The following is a 22,386-nucleotide window of genomic DNA, read 5'->3' as shown; positions in this document are numbered from 1 at the left end:
CTACCCATTCCAAAAAAAAAAAAATTAAGCTGAAAGTGGATGCCCTTCCCAATAATCTCTTGAAGTATTGTGCGGTTTCAATGTGAAACTTAGTGGAGACACAAGGCACACCTGAGGCCTAGAAATGTGACCAAGCTAATTCCTAATATCATGTTTGGATCTCAACAAACATTGGACACACATAGGGAAGCATACCCCTAGAGTATGGACTTGGAAAGATGAAATCAGGCTGCTAAAATTTCATGGTCTTGTGCTCCCCCCAACATACCATCAAGCTAAATAATTCATGAACTAGTGGGTAAAAAAATCATTAGCTGCCCTTATTTACCTGATGCCAAGCAGATCACAAAATTATTGCTCTAAGAAAATGAAAAATCATAGGCTGCAAATAGTTTTAGCATGTCAGTCAACGTGGAACATCATCCATTCTTCAGTTAAAAAAGACACCACCATTTTCTCAGATTGTCAAACCCTCTTTAACACATTTAGAAAGAAAAAGAACTAAAATTGCAATTTCACCAAAAATATAAGAGCGCACAGGATGAGTAAAAATACAGAAGACACTGATCAATTATCAACCAAACAATTACAAATTTAGAATAACATAAAACACACGATTCAAAGAAGGAAAGGAGAAAGGAATCACCATTCACTGGCAGCTGGAGAGGAGCAGAAACAGTGACAAGTCTCAAAGAAGTACAACGAGTCTGGAAGAGAAACATTCCATTCCAAACATGGTGTTGGAGTCCAATGGATCAGAAATTCATCTGAATCAAAGTCGCTGGTAATTGGGTTGATGGAAATCAAAGCCCTTCTTATGGATCCGAAAATTGCATAAGCATGGGCTGTGATTTCCATGAGCTTAACAGGGCCTCACCTATGTTTCTGAACCCAAACTCAATCATCATTATTAATGAGTGCGCAATGGGTAGTCACTTGTCAAGTGGTCAGGTCCCAATACAGGAGACAACGATGATAAGGATTGGACACCAACACCATTCATATGAGAATTCAGAAGAGGGTTCTTTTGCCCCTTTTCTCCACTGCAAAGCAAATGCGATGACAAAATTTATCAATTCCTTGGGAAAAAAAATGTACTAACGAAACAGAAGTAAAAGTCCTTGACAGTGGCATGTGGCCATGCCAGTGCACCATCTACATCTCTTAACGAATACAAATAACAGAGACAAGCCTGTGTGCTTTTGGGGTGACAAGGAGCCCAACTTTTCCCCTGTTTGAGAAATTCCTTGTTTTTGCTTCTTAAATATTTCTGCATAGGAATGGGCAAAGTGAGTGATGGAATTAATGATAAACTATTGTAAGCAAAACTCAAGTTAGAAATTGACCTGGTCTTGTTGGCAAAGAGGGGCCCAAAAAAGTGGGGTATGGCCCACAAGCCTTATAATGGAAAAAGAGCGCTGAAAGATGTGACAAAGGCCCACAATTCTAAGGTCTCTGATCACTTTGAAACCCCGTCCCACCACATTTGATTCCTTCCTTTCATTGAATTTGTTATTTATGTAACTTAAAATTTAATGTAAAAATTACAATTTAATTTTTATATTTAATAAAATTAATTATTTAATTCTTATATTTTAAAAAATATATTAAAAAATATATGAGGGCCAAAAGGATTGCTAGAAAGTGGCAAGGGAAACAAATTTCACCGTTTCGGGAGCTGTTTTGGAACAATAAATAGGCACATGGCATGCTTGCCTCAATCGCCACATTATTATTATTAGTACTGTATTGTATGCCCCAACCTTGTTATTGACAAAATATTATTTTAAAAATATTTATTAATAAATATTAAATTTTAATACATTTTAATCATAAATTTTTTAGAACGGTAAAAAATTGTTTAATAGTATTTTAAAAATTATATTTTTTTTTACCTTCTTAAAAAAAAACACAAATTTAAAATAAGAGAAAAAATTATTTGCCATAACAGTGGTTCTATGGAAACAATCATATATAAATTAGTAAGGCAATTAAAATTAAATATACATATGATTATATATTTTATAAATATGAAAATGAGAATTAAAAAAAAATTAATCAATTTTATTTTTAATTAATTATTTTTATTTATGTATTAATTTTATAGCAACTTACCATTTCATATATCTTTCTTACATGAAATCGCGAGTCACTATAAAATTTCACGGCCAAAGGGCACCAAAGTCATTATATCTCCTACTTATTTACTACATGTTGCCAGTGGGACAAGGATGCACCTGGCACTGTTTAGGTGGCCCCTTAGAAAAGGTTATTTCATTAGTTTCCAGGGCAATGTTCTCCCAACTTTTTCCAGCAAAGTGAAGAGAAGCCGTCCTTGGCAAAAAAAAAAAAAAAAAAAAAAAAGCCGTCCTGCACTCCTGTTATAGTTAGTTTCTGCGGGGAAGAACAGTTCACTAAATGAAGAAAATATTAAATCATCTCCATTTGTTAGCCATGGTCTCTCTCTCTCAGTTGCCAAGACAGCAAAATGAAGGGCAAATCCTGGAAAAAAGATTTGCTGATTTTTCATATAACAAAAACAAATCCTCCCAATCGAAATTCAATCAATGGACACTGTACACTGCCACCTGCATGTGTTGATTTAACCTGGCAGTTCATCACACAACCTACCTTAGTTCCATTTTAAAATGGTTTGCGAAATGACAGTTTTATCCCGCTGTTAACTTCAGTTGGGACTTTTCATTTTCCATTTTATCAAGCATATAAAATTTATTGCATAATATTATGCCTTGTTTTCTCAAATTATAACAAGAAGATTTCATTTTCCTTTTCCATTTTGATTCTCTTTCCGGCTTCAAACGGTCGACTATCATGTGAACTTTTGAAAATTGGAGCTGACAGGAGGGGGCTCTGATATGATGACCTCCAATATCGTCCCTTCTCACTTAACTATGGAAAAACATTGTTGACCATAATTTTCAGAGCAAAACCAATGGAATGATTATTCATCAGTTGGAGACAATCCTTGTACCTATCTTTGATTTCAAGCAATCAAACACCTTTTTCATTTTTTTTAATCTTAAACTTTTCCCATTTTTAACACCAAAAGTGATAATATGCTTGAAATTGAAAACATTTATAATACTTCTTTACACATCGTGAAAACGAACGTTAGATTTGTCAGGTTTTCAGGTAAACTGAAACTAAATTAAACGTTACCCCCAAAAAATTAGAAATAAAAAAAGAAGAGCCGAAAGTAAGAGGAAAGAAAGCGCGCGAAAGAAATTTTTTCTTTAAATAATAAAAACAAAGACTTCTTCTCCCTCACTTTCAGAAAACCAACTTCCTTCGCGGCAACGGGGCCTGATTGCATTTCCCAGTAATGGCAGCTAGATCTCGGATGGTTTCACCGATCAAATCCTTAAAAATCTGCCTTTCAATATCTAAAATTGCTTCAGACATCTCAATTGGGCAGTCTCCCCATCCATTGACGGCGTCGCCTGCGAGATCCTTCTTTAGCAGACCACAAATCACCTCCAACAAATCATCAGATGCATCAAAGCTCTCGCGAATTCTTTGAAATTCTGACCAAATTTGTTGCAATGAAGCTTGTCCACCTGCAGAATTTGTCCAACTAATAGTCTTCCAGGGAGGCAATTGCCTCTTCCGCTTGAGAATTTCTGTAATCGTGTCGAAAATAAGCTTCCTTTGGAGTGTAGAGACTTTGGAAGTGTCGTTCCCCTTTAAATACTGTTGCTTTTCTAGTAAAAGGAAGACATCAGAATCATCAGGTAAATAATTGGAAGCCCTGAGGATATCAGAAATGTAGATGAAATCACGTTCGTTTGAATTTTCCTCTAATTTTAACTGCACTGCTGGGCCCCAAATATCGTCTTCCAGTTCAGCAAAAGGATCTGGTGTTGCAACAAGAAAAATATATGGTTAGATGATAAATTGACAAAAAGTATTTTCATACAGCAGCGCATTAATAAGAGTTCCCCCCAACTTTGTGATACATGTGAAACAGCGTCCATTAAGTACGGACCATGACAGTAACAAAAGCCTAATGCGCTGACAGGGAAAAAGAAAAAGAATAAAATTATATATATATAAAAAAAACACATCCAGCTTGAGCCAGCTCACTCACAAGCACCTTACTCAGATGGCCGCGGACCGCGGTAGGCCATTCTAAAACGCACCAAAGGCAGGTAAAAGCGTTCTAATCTGTAATGGCCTTAAACGGACATCGCTTGGTCAAGTTCAGCGAAGCATAATCCTTTCCAGGGAGAGAGAGAGAGAGAGAGAGAGAGAGAGAGTACGATTGGCGTTAGATTTTCTCGCATCAGGTTTATGTAGAAGAGAGTTTTTTATTTTTTCTTTTCCATTTAAAGTCCGTCATGGCATCATAGTTGTTACCCTTACACAGTTATTGCTGATAAATAAACATGACTGCACAAATAAGCAGTCGTTGTCACAAATCCGATGATCATCATTAGTGATCGCGATCTATCCCACGTGATTGTACCCCCAGCACGTACAATGGCCTCATCTCTTTTCTGGCACCCTACTTGCTAACTAAACTTCAATATATGGCTAACGAAAAGCTAAGGAAACGGGAAACCAAGCTACTTACGCCCCGTTTATCAAGAAGGAAATACTCCCGAACAGAGTTTTACCCTTTGTTTGCATTGCATCCTTAATTGTGCAATGGAATAGAAAAAATAAAAGTTCTTTATATTATTAGATTGATTATTAATAAAAAGAAAAAAAATCCATTATTCTCTACTTTTGTCTAAAAACAATTAAGAGAAATATTTTAAATTGATTAAAAAAATTTAAATATGAAATTTATTTTTTATTCTCCTATTTTTTATTTTCATTTTTCTTCTTTCTATTTCGTTCCATCCAAACAATAATTAATGGATTATTTAACCACTGTGCCAACAAGAAGTACGCCTAGATCTATTGCCCCTTAACAAAAAGGAAATAATCTCCAACAGAGTTTTAGATACTGACATGGCTAGTAATTAATGGATCATTTAACCACCACTGGAGAACCGCTGCGCAAACTACAAGAATGCTTATAGATCTACTGCCCTGGAAAGAGAACTAAAGACCACCGAAGTACAAATGCAAAATCTGGCGATTGAAGTGCGCATTGTATTTAGAAGTTTAAAATTATTTTTTTAAATAAAAATATTATTTTAAATATTATTAAAAATATAATTTAAAAAAAATATTTTATTATTTTAATATTTATATAATTAAATTTAATTTTAAATTATTTTTTAATATTTTTAATTAATATATTTTAAAAATAATTTTTATCAGTAATTTTAACCACAATATCAAACAAGCCCAAAGTCTTTCTGCCACTGGGATTATCGACTGAGCAACTGACCGAATTAAACAGAGCGGCAGGTTTTCATACCTTGGAAATCAACGCTCCGTTTCATAACAGGCGAAGGGGAAGATTCGTCCTTGTAGAACGACGAATCAAGAACCGATACTGGACTGGGTTGCAACTCGGTAGCTGTCATTTCAGCTATGCTATGAAGTAGCTTACCGCACCTCTCCAGCAGATTCCTACCTTCCTTGTTATCCTCCATCTTCGACCTCTGTAATAGTAATGCCAGCAAAATTTACATGAGAAGTTAATCATTAACGCATAAACAAACTAAAAGATAACTTAAATCGAGGTTGAGATGGAATGTCAAAATAAATTTAGCTCATTTACCTCCGTATCGATCTGAGAAGACGTGCTGATACTACTCTCAGAAATGGAGGATGATTCATCCTCTGCGGGAATAAACACCTTCTCCTCCTGGTAAATCTCAACTGTTGGTTTCCTGTTTCTGGGTGATCGGTTTGTGCTCGGATCTGGTACGGTTCTCCTCGTACTAACTTTAGGAGACTGAACCGGAGACACTCTTCTTCGCTCAGTTGAATTATCACTTACACTCCTCTGCGTTTCAACAGATAAAGGTCTCCTCCTGTTGGGACTCTTCACGCTGCTCTCACTTCGAGTAGGAGAAATCGAATTCCTACCTCTGTTTTGGCTACGTATATTACGTTCAATCTCCGGTCGCTCACGTCTGGGACTCGTTGCAGGCAATGTTTCGCCGGAAAGATTCGAGTCCCGGCGAATTAAGGGCCTGGTTCTAGAACTCGGAGATGAATCATTACCTATTCTAGCCGGCCGATTCATCGGAGGAGAAGGAAATGTTGATCTTACCGGCTTCATTACAACGATAGGAGATTCATCGTGTGAGAAACTCCTGTCGTATAGAATTCTTTGATTGTTTTGGTTTGATGGCTTTTTGGAATGTAGAAGGCCTTTGAGTTGCAGAGCCTCGAGGATTTGCTTGAGAGTCTCGTGATCCATCGATGGCTCATCGATTCCTCTCATTTTTAGCCTCTTCTCAATCTCACCATAGATAGACACAGTATGTTTAGGATCAGGGAAGAAATCAGCTGAATCATAGAAGCTCTTTCTTTGTCCTATGCCTCTGTGAGGTGCCCTAACACCAGCAGGCTCAACTCTAGCGTTTCTCACAGCATTATACTCCTTTGGATTCACTGTTCTGCCATTCGCCATTTGATTTTTAATCGCACCGTCTCTAATCACATTACTTGGAACATTGCTCTGTGTACTCTGCTGCGGTGACTGCTTTAACTGGAAATTGATGCCGTCGATGAATCGGTACTGCAGAAGATCTCTGGAGGCTCTGGACTCTGAAGCAGATCTTCGTAGTTCAGGTTTCTTCGCCTGCTCATTTTCCCATTCCGGTAATTGCTCCAGTCCCATCAGCCTTGCTATTACGCTAGGCGATCGGCGTTGCTTCTCGCTATCATCTGTTTCGTCTCCATTCTTCTCGCAAGGGCTGACGGACAAAATTGCAGCATTTGCACGGATCTCTTTCGGTTTAAGGCTTCCTTTGGCGTCGAACGTTGCTCTGCTATCAAGAGAAAGTCTAGGAGCTTCTTTGCAAAATTTCCACGAAGACTTAGTCCCTTCTTTCAGCTCAAAAACCGGAAGAGGAAGAGGCAATTTGGCCTGGGACGACGTCGCCGGAGATCGGAGCTCCGTCAACGGAGAGTGTTGCTGGTTCAAATGTCCAGGAGAAGGCATTGATATTGTTTGCTGCTCCTCCGATACTCTCGATATTGCAGGAGACCCCATAGTCTTCTCCGACTCCGGACTAGAATCAACTACCTGAAAGTTTGATCAAAGCAAATAAAGCAGATTAATATAAGCACGATTAGCAGTTCGTGCATTTTTCAGAACAATATAAAAGAGAAATAGAAAATAAACGAACCGTAGAGGGAGGGAGGCGCTTAGGGGCGTAAAGGCGTTTTCCGGTGAGAATCTGGTTGCGATCAAAGATCTGAAGGAAGCCTGCCATGCACCCCATTTGCTTCTCTATTTGCTCCTCCAGATTCTGTTCTTTCACCATCCCCGTCATTTTTTTTCTCTTATCTATCCTTCACACTTTAGCATCAACGCACTATCAATCCACCAAAAAGGAAAAGCCCTCTCTGGCAAACTATCGCTCTCCAATCTCCATATCCCTCTGACTGAGCCTACATCAACGTCTCCCGCTTGCTGGTCTTTTGAAGGGTGGGCGAAGTTAAAGGGAAGGCATGGGGTAGACAAAATGACGAGGCTTGCCCTTTCGCTTTTCACAAGTGCCAAACAAGTCTTGGCAGTTTTGGGCCGTTTAGGTAAATGACGAAACAGAGCGGGCTTGAAATGGGGATTATGAATTTTTGGTTTTGAGGACTTTGTGGTGCACAGACCTGCACCTGCATGAGAGCGTCCGTGGGCAATGCTACATACGTGTCAGATGCCCATTATCTTAAGCTTCGCAAGTTTGAACAATGAGTCGATGACCAAGACTTCTTAATTCCCCAAACCACCCCTGTGGTCAGTATACGCTGTTGCGCTTCCCACTACGCTACACGCACGAAGACAAGCTTTATAATATAACCTGCATAAATCTTCGACCGATCTCATTACTTTGAAATCATTTGGACCATAATTCCGATTTATATACTTAATTTGGGAAATCTTTGTTTCTATTGAATGAATTCAGCTTGCACAAATGTAACTGGTTTTCTTATTTTCTTTTAATTTAGGAATTTCTGCTTATTGGAATAATGTTAAAAGTATTGGTATATTGCGCAAGGACCCAAAGTCGGATAATTGGTACCCATACATACGTCCAACAGCAATGATCCTTTATCTTAAAAAAGGCAAAGAAGGAGCATTGGTTGAAGCTTGAAAGTGGACACTGATTGACTGTCAAATGCCTGGGACACTGATTAACGTCAATGAATGAGCAACCCTATTGGTTAATTAAAGTTGAATCCATCTCAGCGGTCCGTTTGGCAAAACCTCACTGATGGGTTGATAAATGATCATCAGGTGGGGTGCACGTGCACAATGAACCATTGTTTTTTTTTCCTTCAACTGACGCATAGAGCCGTTTAAAGCCCCCCAAGCCCCAAAGTGAGAGAAAAGAGTTTTTATTCAGTTAAATTTAGAAAGAGTATTTATTTTATTACATTTAAAAAGCGTATTAGATAACTTATATTATAATTTATTCAGTCAATTTAATATTATAATTATTTTTGACATTTCATTTATATATGTTTTCAACGTGCAATATGGATTATCATATCTACGAACGTGATACCGAAGAGAGTGTGAGACGCTGACAGCAGCTCGTTAGCTCCCAATCCATATAATTACTCAATTACCGTTTAGAAAATATTTACATCTATCATTATGGAAACATGGATTGGATTGCTCATAATGTATCAATCCAAATCCATATAATAATAATAATAAAAAAAAAAAAGATAAGGAAGCATGTAACTGCCCTTGCAGTTACATGGCCCATGCACAAGTCAATAAGGCCAACGTCTCTAATAAAAGAAAAGAGAGATTTTATTCTTCCTTCCCCGTGAAAAAAGAGAGCATTAAACAAGAAAAAAAAATTAGTAAGCAATTGAGTGTGAATTTTTTTTTTCTAGGCACTTTTTTTAGGAGATTCTCAATTCAAAAATTTGTGGAGCATTATTTCTGTAATATAAAGTATATTCAGACTGTGATCTATTAAATTAATTTATGTTAAACAAATATGATAGATATATTAAGGCAATGGCTTGAAGATGATATTTGAATTCATGTGTTCGTGTTTTATTTTCCTTCACTCGTCCATTAACTCACATGTAAATTAATTATTTTTTTTAACAGAAAATGAACCGTTAATTAGAATAATTCTTACAAAGGAGGTAGATGAACTAGCTATAAATATTCAATTAATTAGTTAGTTAATAATTAATTATGTTATCGCATGCAACTTCTCCATCAATATATTCATCTGCTGCTTTAACAAACCATGTCTGCTACCTTATACTCAACTCTACAAATGGCTTACAATTTTAGAGATATTAAATTTTTATTATGTTTGCCAATCCTGTCCCACTTTTTTTTTTAATGGTTATTAAAAAATGTTGGTGTTGCCAATGGCAAATCTAGAAAAAAAAAATTGAATCACTATATTTAAAGAAATATACATATTCAATAAGTCATATAATTATAAGTCATTTATTTTAATATTTATTAAAAAAAGCAATTAATAATTCAATTTATAAGGGATTAATTTGAAAACACACAAATATTTTTGTAAAATATTATAATAAAAAGAGAAGCCAATTGGTCCCTCATTTATCAAAGTGAATCCGTCACTAGATGTTGCAGCCACATATATTAATGATAAAAATTAATCATGTTTTGGCAACATTGATCCTATTTTAATTAATGACTTTGAAAATATATATATATATATATATATGCATTCTTCCATTAAAAGACCCAAAAAGGTAAAGAATATAAATTAGGTCTAGATTCAAACAAGGAGACAAGGAGGCTTACACTTAAGTCATGAAACAAGTCCACCCAACAACTAAATTTGGACCAACCCAAACAAATAAACCAAACTGACTCAAATCAACTAAAACAATCAAACCATCCCAAATCGACTCATCCCCTACCTATGACCTTAGGTCTTGTCATACCTTACCTCTCCGTAAAGTGTAACATGATCCTGTAATATATATAATGAATTACCAAACTTCTCCTACCGATAACCCATTAAATATACTACAAGAGATTTTAACCCAATTTTCATTCCTTTTTAAAGTTGTGGGAAATGTTGAATAGGTATTAAAAATCTTTAATTGAAATTAAGTCATAATTAAAATTTTAATTAATTTAAAATCTTCGTAATTTTTACCGAAAATTCGGTAAAGTGTCGTCTATAATTTGAGAAAATAGTTCTTAAAAAACCTGTGAAAACACTCCCAATATACAATTTAAATCCCAACTCCAATATTCTCTTCTCAATTCATTCTCAATTCAATATCATTTCATGCAGTGCATAAAAAAAAATTTCGAAATAAACTGAGCATTTAATTAAATGAAACAAGAGGTTTATATTACAACATTTACATGGATCAAAAATAATTTACAAAATTTATTATATAACTGCTCAAATCTAATGCACACACATACAGTTGCATATACATTAAAATAAAATTTACAAGGGTATAATCTATATGCCCAGCAAAAATCCAAATTACTAATCACTTCACGTTGCAAGCAGCACACTCTGCTGCTTTATCTACCTCTCTACCTGTGATAGCAATAAAAAGCTATCGTTGAGCTAAAAACTCAATGGTGCACAATTTAAAGAAAATAATCAATTAAACAGTAAATAAATCACAATTGTCTAAATCAAATCAATTGAAATGTTAATACATATAAGATCATGCTTTATTTTTAAAATCAGAAAATTTCTTAAAATAAATCAAATCACAGAACTATTTCTTTTGAAATGTCACACAGCTTAATCATGACCCAAATATCCAATTCATCCCAATAGTCAAAGGCTAACAAGGAATACCAAGGCTAGCTAGCACAATATATGAATACTCATTCAATTCGTCCTCAACTGGCATACACCTCAACACTTCAGCAAGAGAGGTAATTCAAAACCAATTCATCCCACTAAGTGAGTTAGTGAGGAATTCAAACAAATAATCACGATTGTTGTGGTTTCAAATCATTTTAACAAATTTTCAAACATCAAAATAGCCATCAATTCACATTCAAACTACTTTCCCAACATTTGGGCCAACAACACATAAATTGTATTATTTCAAATATTCGATATAAATGAAGTCATAAATTAAATAATGTAATTTCACAATTCATTCAAATCAAAATCCAAATTGAAATTGGAAAATAAACTAGTTGTTGTGCACAAACCTCAAATGAGTCGTCTCTTGGTCTTGACTCACTTTTTTTTTATCATTTCTAGTATCTCTTTCTTTTGAAACACAAAATTTTAAAATGTTTCAGTACTCATTCAAATCACTTCTAATAAGTAATCCAATAATTAAATTTTTATAGACTTAATTTACTCAATACGATTTATAAAATTTAGGTCATTTACATTTTTAGTTATGGTGGTACTATTCATTTCACTATTCAAGTCAAAATGTTGACGTTTTTCATCTTTAATAGGTATGTTAATTCTAAATTCACCCACATACCACATTTTAAGTTACAATTATATTGGCATTGATTTCCAATTAAAATTCCAAACTCCCTAAGTGAAATTTCAAAATTTCAGTTTTTGTCTCTTGGGTTTACTGTTCTATTAGCCTATGCTACAGTAGAAATTTGGCCAACTTTCCTTCATCAAAGTTGTTCCTTAGTGTGTCTAGTTTATTTTCCCTTTTGAATCACTCCATTTGGAGTTTTGTAGCTCAAGTTATGTCAATTTAACCATAACTGGCCCGATTGACTAAAATCCAGATTTTTGGGTAAGTTTAGGGTTCTGGCAGTTTTAGTGAACCAATTTTGGTTGGCAATTTGATTTGTTCTGATCATAATTTGGGTTTAGTTTCTTCATGAAAGTTGTTCTACTATGTCATAGATTTCTAATGGTATAAAAATAAGGTCATTTGGACCTTTCTACACAAAGTTATGATCATTTCAATAAGTACTGTTCATATGGTCAATTATGTACAGTGGCAGTGTGTGAAATCCGAATTCAACCTAATTTTACACCTACTTATGGACAGTTTTAGGGTTGAGTTTCTACATGAAAATTATTGCTTTGGGTCTTAATTTTCATCTTCAATTAGCCTTATACCAATTGGAGTAACAGAATTTCAATTATGGCCATTTAAGTTGACTATGGTCAGGCTGTCTAGATTAGCCCATTACCATTCACCATTCCATTCCAATTTTACTCATTCACTCACACTCCAAATCACCCCAATTGACCAATTTAAGCCTCAATTAGGTCAATTGGCATAAATTCCTCAAATTCCTAATTTTTCCTCAAAACCCTAATGGCCATAACCCTAGTTTCCTAATTGTCTTAATTCATACAAGTTCAATACATTAAACATGCATTTCACTTCACCCACACTAGATTTTACATTTCAATTAGGCCAAAACACACCAACCCTAACGCTAGCAATGCTGGCCAAATTTTTATCCCTCACCCACATGCATAATTTTTCAATTCCTCATCTTAACCCATCACAATTATACTCAATTTCAAGAAGGAAGAAGAGAGAAGTCTTGAAATTTCACCTACCTCTTTGAAGCTTTTACAATCTTTCTAAGCTTTGCAAATTTTTCCTTTCTTCCACTTCCAATCTTTCTGTCAAGACCCAAAGACAAGTTTTTAATTAAGGGGCTATGAAATTTATGGTTAAATTTAGGATTTATAAAAGCTTGAGGGAAGCTTTCATGGTGGAATTTGAGAGAAAATGAGAGAGATGAGGGAGAGAAGAGTGACGGCAAGAAGATGAAGAGGAAAATAAAATTTTTTCTTTTTAAATTTTTATTTGTCTCCTTATATACTTATCACATAATAAATAATTAGAATTTAAATTTGTTAATGGTGTCATGCTTGCATAAGCTTGATGATGTCATAATGTTTTTATTTTCATTTTCTTTTTTTTTTTCTTTCTATTACCTCTTCACTTCTAATATATTTTTCATAAATTTAATTTCCTACTTTTTAATGGACATTTAGGCTAGTAGTCACCTCTAAGGGTAAATTGACCGAATTGCCCCTTACCAGTCTGATTCGTTTTTCCAGTAATATTTAATCGCTTCCGGAACTATGGTTCAATTTTTCAAACTAGTTTTCTATTCTTTTCTGTGATTTTCACATTCTCACTATCTTCACAATAATTCTTAGACCGGGGGTGCCATAGGGTCCCACTCGAAAATAGGACAGTGACTGACATCGTAGTCACTTCCAGGTACGGTCACCCATCGTTGTGGCCTTGGCTCATTTAACCTTTTATGCTTTGTTTTTCTTCTTTCCACTTTTCCTTCATATAATTTCTATCAATTTTTGTTTATAGCTTTTGTAAGTGACTTAAATATGATTCTAAACCTCTTGACTGTCCAAATCGGCACTGGTCACCGGAACAGTAAAATATATAGAACTAATGAACATAGGAGTGTTACAGGTCTACAAAGAAAGAGCCCAAGCTAAACTCCACACTGCTAGCCACCTCCATGCCTCCACCAGAGAAGCTAAAGTAAAGATTAAACCCAGCTAAATATTACCAGCATCCTAAGGAGCACCCCAAGATGCCCATCAAAGCTTAGCACCTCCCAAGCACATACCACCCATGTTTCTCCACAAAGCATGCAAACACAACTCTAGCATCGGAAGGAGGATGCTGCCATAGAGCTCACCGTTCTACAATGGCCAACAAGACGATCTATCCATCCATAGTGTAGAAGTAAATCCTGGAGTTGTAGTACAGCCAAAGAAAGAGAAACTATTCTTCCCACACAGAGCATCCAACTAGACCCAAGACCAAAGCACCAATCAGCTAAATAATCACCACAACACAAACACAAGATTCTAAATACAAACACATCCAAGAAGCAAATGCACCAAACAAATGATTTCACCATAACTCCACTTAGCAGATCATCTCCAAAGCACCATTGCAAACCCATCTTACAAAAATCTAAACTATATATCCACATTGGGGTGGGGAGGCAACTCAAACCTAGCTGGAGGGAAAACATGCCTTCCCTTGCCATTCGAGACAAGGAAGAGATACTAAAATAGAGAGACTTGGCTAAATATGAGAGATTTTTAAAAGATAATTCGAGAGAAAATGGAGAAAATTTTTGAACAATCTCCCTAAATAACTATTGTAATTAATGACTTAGTAAGTTTAATAGTGAAATTTTAATGTTTTACATTGAACTAACATATAATAACAATTCAAACAGTTGTCCAACTATATAAGTATCACAAATAATTAAATTTCTATTACAAAATTTGTTGGCTGTATTAGATTTGATTTTGTTAATTTCATAAAATTACAGTCTAAAAATTTTTAATAAAATTTAAAATACACATGACATAAAATTTTAAAATTAAGTAGGCAGGTAGCTAGAGTTTACTAAAATTATAAAAAGAAAAAGAGAGAATTTAGTTCTTTATAAAAATGTTCTAAAGAAATCAAATATAAATACATAAAGAAAAACAAAGAAATGAGATGGGGTTGTAAACTTGTAGATGTTGAAACTTGAACGCCACCCGATGCGGTGGAGTATCTAGAAGAGAAACAAGCAATTGTAGCTTTCTGGGGTTCCATCTCCATGTGAGGCTATTTCTCTTTAAACATGCTAGTCTATGTCTAAATTTCACACACACACACAGACACACACTATTTGATAGGCTTAACATCTCTTTCATATGTCTTGTCCATAGTCCAATGATTAAAATGTACCATACAAAAAAAGCATGCTGCATTAATTGATCTCTCTCTATCCATTATTATTTAACCCACATGCATTTCAGATCTCCATACCCTCTGTATTCTTTACCTTTTCATCATCTTAATATAAAAAATATATATTTTATTTTTTCATATGTAATTATTATATAGTTATATACACATTTTTTCAAATGAAGAGAATAAAATATTCAATTCTTTTTAATAAAATAAATCTATTTAAAAAAAAATTTACGATATCACTCTGGAATTGAAAAAATAAAAATTAATCAAATAAAAATTTTTCATTAATTTCTTTTAGATATAAAAATTATTTTTATTTTAGTTTGCTTTATTTTTATTTTATATAATTTTAATAATTTAATTTTTATAATATAAAATTAAACCAATTGATTGCACAGGGAGCACAGTTTCCAAGCTGCACTCCCATGTTCCCTCGCCTCTCCCCTTCTGCACACATTCCCTCATATTACTGGGTTAATTTGGCATCACATTCGCTTTCCTCCATCTTCTCCAAAATGTCTTTTAAATACTACACAAACCACCTTTGTGGTCCGTACGTCGCAGCCAGATATTATATATGGTATTGGGCACAGGGGAAGGTCCAACCAAATAGATGAATATTCAATGTGTGCTAAGGGAAATGTGTCCTTTATGTATATATATACATTGCAATGCCTAGGTTAGGGTGTGGCCTTTTCCTATAATTTATGATGCAAATTATTTGATTGGGGCTTCGATGGAATTGGGAATTGCTTAATTAATCAATCAAATGATTGATTAACGTCCAATGGGATTCTGATTCTTCTCTGCGGTTTAGTAGCTGGGATACTTTGCTTGAGGACTGCTGACTTATCCTCATCTCACATGCCCTTTGGCGGGAAGGACGGAATTCCCTCAATATTTTCATAATTCCATTTCAATTCCTCTATTATTTCTCTCCTACCCACAGATTTAAGGATGGAGTACTCTTCCCTCCGTTCCACAATCAATACTTTCGTTTTCATTTGCAACCCAAAAACAAATGAAAAAAAAAGAAATAATGATAATATTGAAAGTTGGTGCATGGAATGGAATAAAAAAGGAATTGAAAAGGCAGGGGAAGCACGTGAGAAGAGCTGGCATACACTGTCAGGTAGCAGAGGTGGAAGCTAGGCCAATCCAAATGCTTTTTGGTTTCAGAATCTAATCTCATGTCAGCTTTGATTAGACGGAATATGTGTCAATCACAAAACAATAGTCAAATTTTCTCTATTCTCTATAACCACATTTCTCCTCCCCATCTCTCTTCCACATGCTTTCGCCAATCTATACAATATGTATGCATCATTTCTTTTCTCTTCTTTACAAAGAAAAAGAAAAATCAGGGCATCCACATGGCTTTTCATCTTTAATACCTTAGGATGTTTTCTTTCTAGATCTTGCCCTTTATTTCACCCAATCCTTTCGCTTCACCCCAAAAAAGATAATCCTATTGATATTTTTATTTTTTATTGGATTATTATATATTCCAATTAGATATGATAATTTAATTCTAAATTATTAAGATTATGTCTGGTGAAAGAGCAAAAAAATAGCAATAGCACATGTAAAGAAATATCAGCTCCGTAGTGTAACTAAAGACACGTGCAGTTATTTTCCTTTTCTGGACAAGTTTCTTGTAACAATGGCAGAATTTCTGCATTGCATTTTGATTGGGTTTCCCCAAAAAATTCCTCCACCTTCGATAAGATAGTTTTTGATTCATACATTCTTCTTAGACCTTCGATTAGGGTTTTTTTTTTTTTTTTTTTTTAAATTAAGGTATTTTATTTGGGTTTGTATTCTTCTAATCTTCTTAGACCTTAGATTAGGGCATATTTTTGGGCATGCCCGTTATTATCAATTATGATTATGTGTTCATTCCCCTTAGGGTTATACATTCGAGATTATATGTATATATATATATATATGAACACTTTTTGTTCAAATGTTATTGTTTAGACTTTAGACTAAGCTTAGATTAGGGCTTAGGATTTTATTTTATTTTTTAATTGATAGTGAAATAAGATAGACTAGTAAAAGAGATGCTCGTGAGGACTCTTTCTAGGTTTTGCAGAATTAATGAAAAGTGAGAAGTGGGTTTAGCTTGGGAAGCGCAGAGAACGTACAAAATGCAGTGGGCTTTATCATGATCAATGCACGCTCGGAGTCACCGACTTCTCTTGGCTTTCACACAATGCTTAGTAAAAACGGGGTTTATTGGATGAAGCAATAAGCAACCTCAACTTGCTAAGATAATACCTAAATTAATCATGTAATTAACAATGGTTTAAGTCTTTCAATGAGATTAATACTATTTTTTAACTCTCCTTAATCATAGAGGAGCATGGCTGACGCCATCCATATATACCTTATTAGTAATATATATGAATTAAAATAGTAAGAAATTAAGCATCAATATCCACAATCAGACTTTTATTTTTATCTGCCTAAGTTGGAATAATGAAACTATCAGTGAGGCTTGGAATAAGCGAAAAAGACTTAATGATTTGTCTGAGCTGGTGGGTGTGATCTTCTGGCCTAATGACCCAAATCTTAATGGGATCCATTGCACACCCAAATGGGTTGGGTTGAGTGCAAATGGAGCCCAACCCAATTGTTGCACATGTGTATCACAGTGGTAGAGTAGCTTATCCTTGATGGTTCCTGGTTGATTGATATTAATGTGGACTTTTGGAGATAACATTAATTGATAAAAATGCCACGATAGATTGTGCCTAAAATGACAAATTGACATAATGTGAATGTGATGCTGACTTTTCTTCTTCCACTGTTTAGCTAACGAAGCCAAACACTCCATTCGGTTCAGCTGATATCACTTGTAATTCACTAATATTAGATCAATCAAATAAACATCCAATCTCATACATAAAAGATGTTTTGTATTTATTTTTTATTTATGTAATTTTAAGATGTGATTACTTAAGTATAGTAATTTATTTTCTAGCTATACCTTATTATATTTTTAATATTCTTTAAAAGAAGTGGTTAGTTAATCAGTGTGCTAGACCTAGCTAGTTATCGATTTCTTTTATTCTTTGTAGATCTCCCCCTTACCTATAAGTGATTATGTGAAAATTATTTATCTTATTATATTGATTATGCTATATAAATAAAAAAAAAAGCCAATTAATGTTCTTGGCCATTATTTGATGTGGTTATTTTATTTGTGATATTTTTTTATATGAGATGTTTTCTCATTGCTTTTCAAAATTCATACTAATATAATATTCACTTTGGCCTACAGATTATTATGAGATTTTCATGGTTGATTATATATATATTATTGCTTTTATTATTATTATTATTATTATTATTATTATTATTATTATTAAATAAGAGGGGGAAAATCTTGTTAAAAGAAAAAGGAAAGAGAGGAGGAAGATCTAAATTTCTTGATTTGGGAGATCCTTGTTTCTATCATAAGAACTAGATTTGAATGAAATATCAGTGTGTATATTATGAACCTGTAAATGCCTAATTTAATTAGGAGAATGCCATAAAGAATGAATGGTCCCAAGAAATTGCTAACGGGTGACGATTACGTGATTGAAGCAAACGGGGAAAAAGTGAAAACGGGTTTAAAGTTTACATCAAATTTAGCTAATCAATAGAAAAATAAGTTACCATCCATGGAATAATTTTTCTAACACACAGAGAAGAGATCATATACAGCCAATATGCGTAAAGATGTGGTCATGAACACAACAAAGCTGTCCTGTTCCTTTACAATTGTCACTCCCAGGTTCGCCTCCATTGTTTCTTTCTTAATTATTATCCTTTTCTTCAATATTATCTTTAAATATTCAATTCTATGTTCAGTCACTTTTGTTATTATTGTTTTTGTTTCATATCCTTATCGCCAATTCTCTGTTTTTAGATTTTTTTAATTCTGGGTTGGTGTCATTTTTGTTCTTTCTTTTCAATAATTTCTTCAATCACTGTATCTTCTGTGAGGGCAGCTAAAATCTGGGTGTTATCTCTCTAGCTGTGAGGTATTTCTGATTTTGATTCTGTCCTCTTATGTGATTGGCAACCTTAATGGAAGAGGACTGGGCTGGTGTATAATGACTGAATCCAACTTGTAAAATGATAGGTTAATTTCTTGGAGATTAAAATATTTAGAAGATCTAAAAATTTTTTTTTATTACTTGAGTGAGTGAATTGAGCTTAAGGGTTTCCACCGTACCATATTAGCACTTTATGGATGTGATCCTAGGTTTCTTCGATCTGCTACAGCAAAGTAAAATTTTGACTACTATTTTGTTGCTCCATTCTCGTGCAAGTTAAAGATGGTTTAATACTTCCTATCTAATTGTTCTCCTTTCTATTTCAGTGTTTGCTGTTCAGGTTTAAGCTTAGGAGAGTCTTGAATCATGAAGTTTGAAGAAGGGAATTCAGTGGAAGTCTTAAAAAGGGAACATAAGCCTTGTGGCTCCTGGTTTCCTGGTAGTATAATTTCTGTGTTTGGGGATTATTATATTGTTAGGTATGACTCACCTACGGACAGTGAGGGAGAGCCTGTGATGGAGAAGGTGCATAAAGAGGATGTTAGGCCTCAGCCTCCTCTTAAAAGGGGAAAAAGATGGATGGTTGGTGATGTGGCTGATGTGTTTGATACTCAATGTTGGAGGGTTGGGAAAGTTGCAAAGTCTTTGAAGAACAACCTTTTTGTAATTAAATTGTTTGGATCCATCAAACTCAAAGAATTTCATGAATCCAATCTAAGGATTCGGCAGGTCTGGCATAACAATAATTGGTCAGTGATAGGGAAGGTAATATATATTTTTTCTCATGCTTTATTTTACTCTTAATTTGCTCTTGTTTAGCTAAATTAAGCCGATGATCTTAATATTTTCTTTCAATTGTTAAGTGCTATTTTATAGACTGCTGTATGTATATTCAATTTTGATATGAGCAATTAAATTTTTAGCTCCTAGGGGGAACTTTGTTTATAATGTTTACATCGTGTGAAAAATTTCTGGAGAAATCCTCGTAACAGTTGTTTTTCTTTGCCTATTTTGATGAGTTCCTGTGCATATATTCTCCATGTGCGTTCTGCAGCACTACATATGCATGTTCTAAATTTATGAACTTAAAAGATTTTTGGTATTGCAATATCTCATGTCATTTGCATATGTTGGTTTTACGTCTTTCGGTCACCATCACGCCATTGTAAGTTTTCTTTTGCGACTCTAGTCATATTTTTCATGATTTATCATTTTCATGATTCAGTACTCTGTATATAAAAACTGTGCTGATTGGGTTGGGTGAGTCAGTGTCTCTGATATCTTTGCAGCTTTCACTGCAGGTTGCTCAAAATAAAGAATCTACTAAAAATTTTATGCAAAATAAGTCGAAACTTTCTGGTAGCTTGGTTTGCAGTTCTCCATTAGATGAATTAATAGTAAAAGATTCGTCCTTAGGAAAGAGAAATGAGCAGAGAGGCCTTAAGGATGGGCACAATAATGCAAAAAAGTGTCATCCTGCAAGAATGGTAAATAGAAGCAACATGTATCGTCTCGACAGATCTTCTAAGGACCTATTTTCTAAAGTGGGAGGATGCCGCAGGCCTCTCACAAGAAATCTTCATTTGTTTAGGAGGGTAGTTGATGTTTCTTCTCCCGAAGTGAAAGAAGATGAGAAATTCAATGGAGAATCTTGGGAGATGGATGCTGATATAGCAAGCGCAACAAGTAACAGGATATATAGTTCTTCTAGGCCTCTTTCAACTGAAGATAGCGACCAATGCTCTGTTGCTAGTTGTAGTTCAAATGATTTTGCACTCACCCCTAGTCATTATTGCAATAAAGCATTTGAAAACACATCCTATAACTCAGATGCCGAATCATCGTATCCTTCCTCTTCTGTCAACATTTTAACTCCATATTTTGAACAAAAGTTAGAGGCTGACATCCATGAACTAGAGTTTCATGCTTACAAATCAACAGTGCAAGCATTGTATGCTTCAGGTCCTTTAAGTTGGGAGCAAGAGTCACTTTTAACAAATCTTCGCCTATCCCTTCACATATCAGACGAGGAATATCTACTCCAGCTGAGGCACCTGCTATCCACTCAAGTTCTGTAATAATCTATACCCTTCAGTTTTTTTCTTCTGTTGCACCCAATGGCCACTCGGGAACAGGTTCCAGCTAATCCTCAAACAATTTAATAGTTCTTTTCGCAGCCTTTTTAAGAGTACATGTGTGTAAATTGTGTGAAGAGGATTTGAGTTAATTTTCTCAACGCTCAGTACCTAAGATAAATATCCTTGTCCCATACATGTTCCTGAATTTCAATCTTTTTGGCTATGAGTTTGTATGCATAAATAAATTTTTGGAATTTTGATGCACAGAAACTTGTTTTATTGTATTATCAATATCTCATCTCCACCACTCTTGCTCATTTACATCAATAGACTGTTTGTCACTAGGTTTTCTGTCCTGAACAATCTTCTCCAAATTTTGCTCAGTCAATCTTCGTTGTTTCATGTATGTACTGATCCTAAACTCTTGCACTTGTGCACGCACACACATATATGAAACAAGGAAGATTCAGTGTGTGTATTTTTGATCAAGGTATATTTCATGATTTCAACATTATACAGATGGGAGGGATTTGGCAACATTTTCCCACCACTTATGATAGTTTTGGGGTGCTTTTGGTACCTCTCACTTCTCAGTAATAAAGGTTGAGCATCAAATGAAATTATGAGTAGAAATGAGGTGATTTTTATACGGACCTGATCAGCTTACGTTGGAGAAAATTCCGTGGAAGAATCTTGCATTATTGGTTAATTTAGTTTCAAGGATTAATCGAGTCTCCTTCGCCATTGAAAGAAGTACCTCATATTTATGCAGGCCAATGGCGGCTGAAGCAAACACGCTAAGCGGATATTCCCTTGTAGTCCTGAAAAGCTGAGAATCTGCTTTTCCTAGAAAAATTCTGTCAAATATACTCCCAAGTGGAAAGCATCACTATAAAAATACACTGCTAACTGCTTTTAAATCTAGCTTGTTTCCGTGGTGGGTTCATTTCTGTTGGTTTAATTGTTTGTTATTATAGTTCTCTAATCAAAAGTATGTCTTCGTAAAATCTGTTTTATTGTTATTTATTTATTGATTCTATTGAATACTGGGAACTGGGTGTCTGAAACCTGTTAACAATATCGCTATGCTATTTTCCTCTCATATTACTGTTGGACTTGTTTATTTGCTTGTTTCCTCAAGTCCTTCACTTTCATAAAACTCTGCTATGAGAGGACAATGCAATTTTGGTAAGGTCGTTCTACTAAAATCCTAATTGGTAAAGGATACGCCCAATAACCTCTCTCTCTCTCTAAATTAGCCATGAGAGTGTTAAAGTGAGATAAAGTAATTAATATTTATTGTTTTTTTATGTTAAGTATTTAATTTTATTTTTTTATTTATTTATTTTTAAGTATTTTTATTATTGTTATTGTTATTTTAATTTTTATTACTAAATGATTTAAAATATAATATATTAATTAATATTTAT

The 22,386-nt window shown here is 34.5% G+C and overlaps 2 protein-coding genes across 7 annotated transcripts; one reads left to right on the top strand and one right to left on the bottom strand.

Annotated features, from left to right (window-relative positions):
- Nucleotides 1–3,070: 3,070 nt before the first annotated feature.
- LOC110631728 (protein LONGIFOLIA 1) lies at nucleotides 3,071–7,692 on the bottom strand. Its single transcript, XM_021779665.2, has 4 exons — nucleotides 7,281–7,692; nucleotides 5,699–7,177; nucleotides 5,393–5,579; nucleotides 3,071–3,875 (listed from the first exon to the last, which is right to left on the bottom strand). Exons 1-4 carry the CDS (start codon nucleotides 7,425–7,427, stop codon nucleotides 3,292–3,294), a joined length of 2,397 nt encoding a protein of 798 aa, XP_021635357.2. The 5' UTR covers nucleotides 7,428–7,692; the 3' UTR covers nucleotides 3,071–3,291.
- Nucleotides 7,693–18,282: 10,590 nt separating this feature from the next.
- Nucleotides 18,283–21,963, top strand: LOC110631741 (uncharacterized). 6 transcript variants are annotated; one of them, XM_058152752.1, is made up of 4 exons: nucleotides 18,283–18,613; nucleotides 19,205–19,643; nucleotides 20,180–21,359; nucleotides 21,476–21,963. In XM_058152752.1, the coding sequence occupies exons 2-3, from the start codon at nucleotides 19,245–19,247 to the stop codon at nucleotides 20,954–20,956; spliced, it is 1,176 nt and encodes a 391-aa protein (XP_058008735.1). In that variant the 5' UTR covers nucleotides 18,283–18,613; nucleotides 19,205–19,244; the 3' UTR covers nucleotides 20,957–21,359; nucleotides 21,476–21,963. The 6 variants fall into 6 exon arrangements, with proteins under 6 accessions (XP_058008735.1, XP_021635378.2, XP_021635377.2 ...); XM_021779686.2 differs by having other exon boundaries at nucleotides 18,285–18,613; nucleotides 20,168–21,359; XM_021779688.2 differs by lacking the exon at nucleotides 18,283–18,613 and adding an exon at nucleotides 18,679–19,111.
- The last annotated feature ends 423 nt before the right edge of the window (nucleotides 21,964–22,386 follow it).

The sequence above is a fragment of the Hevea brasiliensis genome, chromosome 9 (assembly GCF_030052815.1).
Source record: "Hevea brasiliensis isolate MT/VB/25A 57/8 chromosome 9, ASM3005281v1, whole genome shotgun sequence".
NCBI classification, from domain to species: domain Eukaryota; kingdom Viridiplantae; phylum Streptophyta; class Magnoliopsida; order Malpighiales; family Euphorbiaceae; genus Hevea; species Hevea brasiliensis.
This window is presented reverse-complemented; position numbering and strand designations above follow the sequence as displayed.

Excerpts from the sequence above, each read along its gene's own strand:
- LOC110631728 (XM_021779665.2), bottom strand. The coding sequence starts at position 7,427 with ATGACGGGGATGGTGAAAGAACAGAATCTGGAGGAGCAAATAGAGAAG. Across the intron at positions 7,178-7,280 it reads AGCGCCTCCCTCCCTCTACG|GTAGTTGATTCTAGTCCGGA; the intron begins GTTCGTTTATTT and ends TCAAACTTTCAG. Across the intron at positions 5,580-5,698 it reads CTTCTCAGATCGATACGGAG|AGGTCGAAGATGGAGGATAA; the intron begins GTAAATGAGCTA and ends TTACTATTACAG.
- LOC110631741 (XM_021779686.2), top strand. The coding sequence starts at position 19,245 with ATGAAGTTTGAAGAAGGGAATTCAGTGGAAGTCTTAAAAAGGGAACAT. Across the intron at positions 19,644-20,167 it reads ATTGGTCAGTGATAGGGAAG|CTTTCACTGCAGGTTGCTCA; the intron begins GTAATATATATT and ends ATATCTTTGCAG.